The 10,739-nt window shown below is 28.2% G+C and overlaps 1 protein-coding gene across 1 annotated transcript in view; it reads right to left on the bottom strand.

Moving 5' to 3' along the window:
* Nucleotides 1-5,439: 5,439 nt before the first annotated feature.
* The window catches only part of LOC111684756 (calcium-binding protein E63-1), a 20,908-nt gene continuing 15,608 nt past the window's right edge, over nucleotides 5,440-10,739 (bottom strand). The window contains exons 3-4 of the mRNA XM_046952470.1: nucleotides 5,565-5,708; nucleotides 5,440-5,492 (exon numbers count right to left, since the gene is read on the bottom strand). Of these exons, the coding sequence (XP_046808426.1) occupies nucleotides 5,440-5,492; nucleotides 5,565-5,708 (197 nt within the window). The remainder of the gene's footprint in view (nucleotides 5,493-5,564; nucleotides 5,709-10,739) is intronic.

Here is a 10,739-nt window from a genome sequence, read left to right as displayed (position 1 = left end):
AAATACGATTGAGTGTTTTTGGGGTTTAATAAAGGTTCGAGATATCCTTTTACTTTCCACTATTTTGTTTAAAAGAGTCATTCATAATAACTAATTTATATTGTTGTAAATAAATGAACGTTTCGTTAATAATATGATTATAACTATTATGACTTGTTTTATTTGCAATTTACTATAGTTTAATTATAATAAATAAATTGTTTTGTAAATGAAACATTTTAATATTTAAAGCCAATTAGATAGCTGTCAACATGTTAATTTTCTTTCATTTCATACATATATACGTATATATTTTTTGTCTTTGTCATCAAGTATTTTACATTAATTTTCCCACTGAAACTCGTGGCCTCTTGTTACTCATAAATGTCTGTTTGTTAAGTGTAGACATAGTATATACAGTGAACTCTCGATATATGAAAATTTTTATTAACAAAAAGATTTCTCTTTTAGAATTTAACAGAATATTAGCCATGCATTTAGTATTTATTTAGTTGAAACTTGTTTTAAGTCATTTTGACTTGTTTGATGTTTTAAGGTTTTACTGTTTATTTAATTGTATTTACCAGGTACCTACCGTTAACTGTCTTTATCAGGTTTGTTTTTTTCTCTCTCATTAGTACTAACAACGATTAACTATCGTGTTATATAGACTAGATATGTATTTAATACATATACATAAACATACATATACATATATATTTTATTATACTCTATCTGTTGTAGTGTTTACCCAGTAAACATTGAAATTGTAATGGCTTGTGAATGGAAGGGAGTGGGTAGATAGCTATTTCATATTGTAAAATTTGCTCAAAGTAAAGTTCCATTTAGGTTTAACTAGATTATTTAACCGTCTACACCTTTTGTGGGGTAATAAGTAAATAATGACGAAATTTTTGCTCTAAACCCTGACAGTCCTATCATGAATATATTTGGTGACACCGATTGTTATCGATGTACATATATTGTCATTTTAATTTAGTTGAAAATGTCTTTGTTATAAAACTTTAGTGAAAATTTTCAATAGTTTTCCTAGATAACGTATACTGGGTCATTTTGGGTAATACAATGGTACTGTGGTCATAAAATGAAACACTCCCTTAAGAAAGTGTACTTTTTATTAAAGAAAAGAATTGCATTTTAGTCTCATACAGAGCATAGAGAAGGTGAGAAACATTCCGCTATCAAAATTATTTAATTAACCCTTTGAAGCTATGTGTAACATTTTTGTAACACACTTAAAGCTACATTTTTCTCATTAAACTAGTAAAACACATTCTTAAATTAATTCATATAAAAACCAATCGAAAATATAAGGTTTTAAATATTTTCACGAATATTCCCAGAATTTAGTTTATTTCTTAATGTATGTTAAACATATAGTCTACTTTAAGGCATTATTAAAAAAAAGTAGAAGAGAGTAAAGTTTTCTCTTTTTGCATTTTAAAAAAGAGAGATTTTAAAATTTTTTTGGAAAAATAATTAACTAAAGTTCCTGGATTATTCAAGAATGTATACCAATCTCAAATAATCCAGGAACTTTAGTCAATTCTTAAAAGATATCGAAAATTTACTAAAAATCAAGAATTTTAATAGAAAAACAAAATTTCACTAAAAATTTAAATTCGAATGTTTATTAGAAAATAAAAAGTTAAAAATTCACTAAAATTTTAAATTCTCAATAAAAAGTAATGATATTAAAGTGAAAATTTCGCCAAAGTTTTAATAAGAGTTGAGATTTTTAACAAAGAATTAACTTTCACTAAAGATTTATTTGAATTAAATTCTGATAAAAAGTGAAATTTTAACTAACTTAATAAAATTTTACTAAAAAGTGAAACTTTTACAAAAAAGGATATAAATGTGAAATTTTCACTACAATTTTTTTTTACTAAAAAGTTATACTTTCATTAAGACATTATTATTTTAATAAAAAGTTATATTTTCACTAAAAGTTAAATCTTCACTAGTGAAATGAAAGTTTCACTATCAAGTGAAAACTTCAAAAAAAAAAAAACTTAAAAATAGAAAAACTTTTATTTTTAATTTTCATTAAAAACAATTCACAAAGGGGGAAACTTTTACTAAAAAATAAAAGTTTCACTAAAAAGTGAAATACTCACTAATAGTTACTATAAAATTAAACAAAAAAGTAAAACTTTCCCTGTAAAGTAAAACCATTACTAAAAATAAATTTATCATTAAAAACTATAAATTAAAAAAAACTTAACGAAAGGGAAAACTTGCACTTAAAACTAAAAGTTTCACTAAAATGTGAAATATTTATCAAAATTGTTACTATAAAATAAAACTTTCACAAAAAAGTGAATTTTTTATTAAAAACTGAAAATTGCAAAAAGTTTCTCCTAAAAGTGAAGTTTTCACCAAAAGTGAATTCCAAAAAATTTGAATTTTTCGCTATTTATACCATACACCTAGACCCCATACAACTGAACCCTTGAATAGGGTTTGTAAAACTTATAATAAAACTAAAGGTCACAATGTTGGAGAAGATTCAATGAAATTTGACACACGATTTTCTACGGTACCGTATACGAAGACTATGGAAAATGGTTAAGATCGTCCATTATTTCACCTAGCTCTCATACAACTGAACCCCTGAATAGGGATTGTAAACCTTGTAATCAAACTACAGGTCGGAATTTTGGAGAATATTTGGCACATCATGTTCTATGGTACCTTATACGAAGCCTTTTGAAAATGGGTAACATTGGTCCATTATGAAATTTGGCACATGATCTTCTATTGTCCCAGGGATGAAGCCTATTGATAATGGTTACGATCGGTCCATTATTTCACCTAGCCCCCATACAACTGAACCCGCTGAATAGGTCCATTAAGTTCATAATTATGTTTAATATAATATCGTATCTCGACAAAAAGCTGCAAAACCAAGTTCTATACTAGTCTTGATGACCCTCACCAATTCTATAATTAAAGGACCTCATATGACCCTAGCCCCTATGAAAAGCCCCCATTAAAATTTCACTTAAATGTCCAAAATTTCATTCAACAATAAACGACCTAAGTATATCTGAGGAAATGTAGTGTTCATCTTAAATGCTTTATTATGACAACTAAGTCACAATTTATTTTTGTAAAAGGTGTAGGGTATTATATGGTCGGCTATAATTTCTTACTTGTTTAGTTTTTGTTAATTTTTTAAAATTTTATATAACGTTTTCAGATCTTATTTTCACCGATTTTTGCATCACTCGCATTAAAAAATATTTAACAATTTATTGTTATGGGTGGCGACATTTTTAAAACTTATTGCTACTTCGAATATTTACCAAAGGAGGGAGGTAGGAAGGTAAGTGAAAACGAATAACTTAGGTAAGATTATGTGGTTTCATGTATACAATGTTGACACAGTCGATGACACATAAATGGGTTACAACGAGATCCATTTATACAATGCAAGTTGTCAATAACATGTTCGTTCATTAGTTGGTGTGTATGACAACAAAAAGTGACATATTCTGGCTTGCGAAAGGTAATAAACTACATGTGAATATTAAAAAAAGTTCTTAGACAAAATAAACAAAAACTAGAAAAATATAAACTGCCAACAGTCAGTCAGTCATTCATTTATATATTAATTTAGGTTGGCGTGAAGCTGTTTAGCTGGGTGTGACAAAAGCTAATGGAAGTGTGAAGACCGTTAAAAAATTCTTTAAAGATATTGTTAATATTTAAAAATTTAAAGTTTTTATTTTTTATTACCTTATCTAGTACAATTTTTTTTAATCAATTTCTTAATGTTGTTTATTTAATTCATATATAAAAGAAAACTATAAAATTGCTTAACTCTTAAAGTTTATAATATAAAAAATAGTTTATGTTAAGGCTAACAAAAAAACTGTTTTTATTTTCTTTTTAAAATTGGATTTTTTTGCTTAAGTTGCTTTTTATGTTTTTAAATCCTTTTAAATCTTCAATCTACCGATATTGTGTATTTCTTTCCTTTTTTATTAACAATTTTATTGTATCAATTTATTTTTTTGCTTAAAGTTTCAATTCTTTGAAAAAAAGTAAAACATAAAAAAACAACAAGTTTTTCTTCAAACTATAAAGCGTTTTAAGTATTTTCAACGCCCACATTGCAACCAGGACTATTAAGTTTGTAGCAGACAAACACAGCTATATATACTAGCACTTATGAAAACTGACATACATATAGTTAAATGAGAGTTGAGAGATACTCATAATATTAGGGTGGTTTTCGAAGAAATACCATAGTATAGTCTATAGTCTAATCTATAGTCTAGTCTATAGTGTAGTCTACAGTCTAGTCTATAGTTGAAAGTCTAGTTTATACTCTAGTCTTAGTCTAGTTTATAGTATAGTAGTCTATAGTCTAGTCTATAGTCTAGTCTATAGTCTAGTCTATAGTCTAGTCTATAGTCTAGTCTATAGTCTAGTCTATAGTCTAGTCTATAGTCTAGTCTATAGTCTAGTCTATAGTCTAGTCTGTAGTCTAGTCTAGAGTCTAGTCTATAGTCTAGTCTAGAGTCTAGTCTAGAGCCTAGTCTATAGTCTAGTCTTGAGTCTAGTCTAGAGCCTAGTCTATAGTCTAGTCTTTAGTGTAGTCTATTGTCTAGTCCATAGTCAAGTCTTTAGTATATTCTCGCCTAAAGTCTGATCTATATTTTAATCTATAGCCTGTTTCTTGTTTATAGTCTGATCTATAGTCTAGTCTAGTCTATAGTAAAGTCTATAGTCTAGTCTAGTATATAGTATAGTCTCTAATAATGTCAAAATTCTTGTTTATAGTCTAGTCTGCAGTCCAGGCTATAGTCTAGTGTTAAGCTTATAGTCTAGGCTGTTGTCAGGGACATGATCATGTTACGAATCCTGATGCAAAGAAATGCATTTAAAAGAATAAATTTCCTAATAATTCTACCACCCTATTGTATAAGCGTCTGTGCTATATTTAGTCCTGCTGAAGTGTTTAAGTAGAAGAAAAAAGGTTATGAACCATAAAAAATTCTATAGATGCACGTATGAATATATATCTTACTGTGTTATATGTGTGTTTTTTTTTTTAATACATATGTGTGAATATGTTATACATACATGTGTTAATATAAAATAAACAATTTCTCCTCAAGATATCAATGTAAACATAAAAAATATAAAATAGCAGACTATAAAATAAAATTAACAGACATATTTATATTGTGTATACAACTTCACGTACATACACATGTATGTATGTACATACAAATAGTTAAAAACATACAAATAGTTTTCTTGAAGAACACACATATGTATAGTATAGGGCATAATTAATTGGTTGCTATGTTTGAGCAAAAAAATGCAATAGGTCACCTCAATGTCAATTTCAAGATTTATACATAGATAAAACTAGAACTCTTTGAAATTTCTGTAATTTAACTCCTTAAAAGCTTTAATTTATTAATATGATTGTTTTCGACAAAATATTTCTAAATCATTTTTCTTTTCTAATCCTAAAAAGAGTCTAATTTGAATAAAAATAATATGCAAATAATAAAATTCATACATAAAGTTCATTGACTCACCCGAATGACTGGCCTCTCGTATTAGATCATTTATTATTTCATCTCTTACATTTATGCCTAAATTTTTAAGCATAAATTGTAATTCATTCGCTGTCACACGGCCATCACGATTTCTGTCTAATAAATCAAATGCTGTGCGTAAATCTGTAAATAATATAAAGAGAATAAAAGATAAGTGATTTATTTATGTTTAAAAATATATAAAAAATGATATTTAATATTAATATGTAATACACATTAAAAGCATATAGGTATAAGTTCGGTTGTGTCGAATCTTAAATACCCTTCACCAGCAATTTTTATATTAAGAGTTTTATAAGCTGCTCAGGAAAGCATTGAATCCTTTGGTCGAATTTCATTAATTTACTTAGCTTTGTTTAACCATAAGCGTGTTTTACACAGATAGACGGAAGGACGGACGGACAGACGGATATATGTATGTAGCTAAATCGACTCAGAATTTGATAAGGACTCAGAATATTCATACTTTGTTGGGTCTCCCTCATTCATCACTAATGGTAGTGGAGGGTATAAAAACTATTAAAAACCCCTAGTGCGTATGACTAATATTATTTCATATTTTTTATTAGGTTTGTAAATCATACGCCTACAGTTTATGATGTAAACAGTAAAAAGATAGATATAGTGATAATAAAAATCTTGAGATTGAAAAAAATTGTTTCTAAAATACATAAGTATACTAATGTGAAAAACTAAATCGAAAAACATCATATCCATGACTTCCTACGACGCACCACACAAAAAAAACATGCATTTGCATATTTTGGTTTTCCTGTTGGTAATATACAATTATCATAATAATAGAAAGTAATTATACTTAGTTATGAATTACCATAAACTCTAAAACGGATATTAACATAAATAAATAATTATGTTTTAAAATGTTAGCAATTTTCTAGTTGTGTAAATTTTCAACTAAATTGAATATGTTTCCAAAGGATTTTTTTAATAATTGAGTTTTTATCCGGGAATATGCCAGAAACCTTGAGCTTAATAACAATCTAAATAGAAATTTCAAGACTAAACTCAGTATTTATTTATTAATTATAAGTTTTTGCAATGTAACTTATAAAATGATAGGCTATAGTAAGGTCTACTGTCGAGAATATAGTGTGCTCAGTAGCATTGCATTTATTCTACTTTTTAGCCTAGACTGTAGTCTGTCCTCTTGTAAAGTATTTAATCTAGATTATTGTCAGCTAAATACTCTAGACTACAGTTTTCTCCATATTCAAAACCATAATGTTTTGGAGACTATACTATTATCTATTTAAAGTGGACTATAGTCCAAACTATAGTTTTTGTAGATTTGAATACAATCAATCTTGTAGCATTTACTATAGATTGCTCTATAGTCTGGTTTATGGTCTACTCTACAGTCTAGACTATAGTCCACTCAACAGTAAAGACTATAGTAGTTTGCTCTATAATTTAAAGTTATTCGGTTCCGTAGACAAGGATATAGTCTACTATATAGACTAAAGTTAAGTATACTATAGTTTGCTATATAGCATAGACTATAGTCTGATATATAGTCTATTAGTTTTGCTTTATAGCCTAGATTATATTCCGCTCTATTGTCTAGGTAAAAGTGTTTTTTTACAACCTGCTTTATAACCTAGACTATAGTCTGTTCTATTGTCTTTGGCCTAGATTAAAGCCAGTTCAATAGTCTACATTTTAGTCTATTCTATATTATAAAATAGTTAGCTTTACATAATAGGTTCTATAGTCTTAACTATAGTCTGCTATATAGCCTAGAATATAATCTACCTGTACTCTAGGTTGTAGTCTGTTCTATAGTCTAGACTATATATTCTATGTCCTATATTATACAATAGTTTGTTCTATTGCTATGTTCTATAGTCAAGACTATATATAGTCTGCTCTACAGTCTAGAATATATTTAGTCTGCTCTGTTCTAAATTATACAATAGTTTAATCTACATGCTATATACTATAGTCTGTTTATTGGTGTATACCATATTCTGTACTCTAGAATGTAGTCTGTTCTATAGTGAAGGCTACAGTTTGTCATACTTAGTCTAGACTTACCATCGCTATAATAGTCTGTTGTATAGGCTGGAATGTCTATTCTGTAGCTAATATGTTCTGTTATATAGACTATAGTCTGTTCAATACTATTAATCATAGTCTGTTGTTTAGTATATACTATAGTCTGTGTTATGTTCTACAGTTTATACTCTAGTTCTCTCTATAGTGTAGACTATACTCCGCTCTATAGTCTTGACTATACTTTTCTCCATAGTCTGCACTATATTTCGCTCTGAACTCTAGAATACATTTCACTATACGGTTTATAATATTATCTGCACTATAGTCTTTAAAGACAAGACTCTGCTCTGTAGTTCAGTCAATAGTCTGCCCTATAGCTCAGACTATACTCTCCTGCTAAATCAAATCTATTGAGTATGCATCAAGAATGTGGATTGCTCATTAGTATAGAAAATAGTATGCTCTAGTGTCTATACTATTAAATAATTTATTGCCAAGTCCACACAGTGAACTCCACAGTTTGCTCTTCAGGGTAAATTATGGCCTGCTCGATTCACTACACCAGTTTGATTTATTAATTATGCTTTACTCTGTTCTATAGTCTAGTCGGTCCCTTCCATTATTTGGATTATAACCTGCTCTGGACTCTAGACAATATCAAATGTACAAAATATATTTTTCTCCTTAGTCTAGACTATAGTGTACTTCTATTGTCATCTTGATGTGCTAGACTATAGTCAAACTTATAGCTAAAACTTTACAACCTTTATAGTCATAAATATTTTAAGCAACTTATATCAAAAAGAAAAATAAAATAATTAATACCATTCTAAATGTTATTTTTTAAAAGCGAGAGGCAATACATTGTACTTATATGCACTTGAATGCGTATGAGTAATATTTTTTCAGTATAAATAATTAGATAAAACTCATACGCAAACAGGGGCCTAATAAAACCATAAACTTATTTTCATTTCTCTTGAATAAATTAAACTAAACTTAACCTTTATAAATATTCTGCTAAAGAAATATTTTTCCTTAAAAAGGTCTATTGTCTCTTGTCTAGTCTAAGTTAACAACATTGTTAAACTTGTTGCTTTCACTTTTTTAATTTATAAATTTGTTGTTTTAAATCCAGTTTTGCTTATTGGTTACAGAGGAAACATAAAGTATACAAACAAAAAAAATATAAAAAAATGTGTTTAAATAAAATTCATGCATAAATTCACAAATTAACATTTAAATAACTTTTAACCAACTTTAGACATTATTAAGGCAATGAAAAGAAAGCAATAAAATAGGAAATAAAATGTAAGGATATATGAAAAAGTTATATATATTTTTTATGTACTATTGAAATATTTATAATTTTTTTTAGAATTTTTTTTAATCAAAACTGTAGTAAAAGTATGAATTGTGGACAAATAAATAAGTTTAAATTTGTATATTTAAACGTAAAATTGCATTATTTTATTTGCTTTTTTATTTGTATATTTCTTTTACATTTTTTTCCTCACAGCAAATAATTTTATTACAAACTTTGGTTTGGTTGGCTGGTTACTCGTGGCAACTTTTGTGTAAAAAAATCCATTAAAACAAGTGAAAAAGAAAATATTTGCATTATGAAAAATAAATAAATAAACAGAAAGAAAAAAACGTTAAATAAATAAAATGATTTTTTTAAATATTGTATTACTACACACAGGAAAATAATGTTTGTGAAAAATTGCAGAAAACAAGTTAACAAGTTCGAAGAAAAAAAAATGGCAAAGTTGTCTATCCAACAGGTGGTAATAAAATATACAAAAAAATAGAAGCAAAAAACCAAAAAACAAATTTTCCTTAAGCCATAACTAACTAAAGGTGTTTATTTTCTGTAACCGAAATCTTTAGCTGAAAAACCAAACATCGCTGTATTAGAGGCAATTTAAAATATTTATTTATTTTTTACTTAACTCATGAATCTTGAGATATATATATTTTTTTTTTCAAATTCTTCTATAACACCTTTATATCTCAGTAAAGTTTGTCTAGAGTATTAGATTTCCAATAATCTTACAACATTTTCTTGTTTAATACTTTAGCTACTTGTTATTACGTTTCATTTTTCTTTTCTATTAAATTTGAATTCATTGAATTGAAATTAATGCAAAGTCTATATTATCTTTCTTACTTTATTACGTTTTTCAATGAGGTGTAAGAATTATCTGTTGGTTTTTTTTACAAAAGGAATTTAATTGTAAGGAAATTATAGATAAATTGGATGAGTTTTTTTCTTTCGAAAAATCACAAAACGTAGTCTCAAAAATTATTTAAGTACAAAGTGTTTTTAATGTTAAAGCAAAGAGCTATGATTGAAATTTAACTGGAAATTAAACATCTTTCCTGACTTGTCGTGTTCACATTTCATATTTTTTCACATAAGTACTTAAGTGTGATGTTATTAAGACAAAATATTTTCTCAATTATATTCAATCATTGGTACAACTGCCACAATATCACGTTGAGCTGATATGGGTTCTAGGACATAAAGGCATCCGGGGTAATGAAATGTCTGATGAATGCGCAACCATAGGCGATCCTATCAAAATTTATAGATGAATGGGCTTTGAGTGAGATGAAATTCTGGTGGTAAAATATCATCACTTGCAGAATATCGAGACTGCTCTTTCCCACTCTGACAACAGATGGGACAAGAACTCTCTTGTCTCTTAGTAAGAACCCCAAATTATAGCTACTGTTGAAGTTGCTTGGACGAAGATAAGGTAGAATCGGTGCAACACCTTCTATGTGACTACCCAGCCTTACAAGAACACTAGATACACCATCTTGGTAGAGCTCTTTACCATGATCTAGACTGTCGAGAGTTTTAACGTGAGCACCTGCCGTGTCGGCCTTATCTCTGGTGGTCTTTTTCATCCACAGGGTAGACTTGAGAACGGTCTACCATCGCCCCTTAGTCTTCAATGAAGACTCAGGTGGCAATTTTTGCACATTGTCTATGACCGGTACCATGCGCATGTACTTTGCTGGAGTACTCGAGCTATCTAATCTCTTGCCAAAGTAGTCACGTTGTAAGACAACCACACTACTAAGGCTCTGTTGATTCGGCAACAGCACCTAGAGACGTAACCGGTG

This window comes from Lucilia cuprina, chromosome 5, assembly GCF_022045245.1.
Source record: "Lucilia cuprina isolate Lc7/37 chromosome 5, ASM2204524v1, whole genome shotgun sequence".
NCBI lineage: Eukaryota > Metazoa > Arthropoda > Insecta > Diptera > Calliphoridae > Lucilia > Lucilia cuprina.
This window is presented reverse-complemented; position numbering and strand designations above follow the sequence as displayed.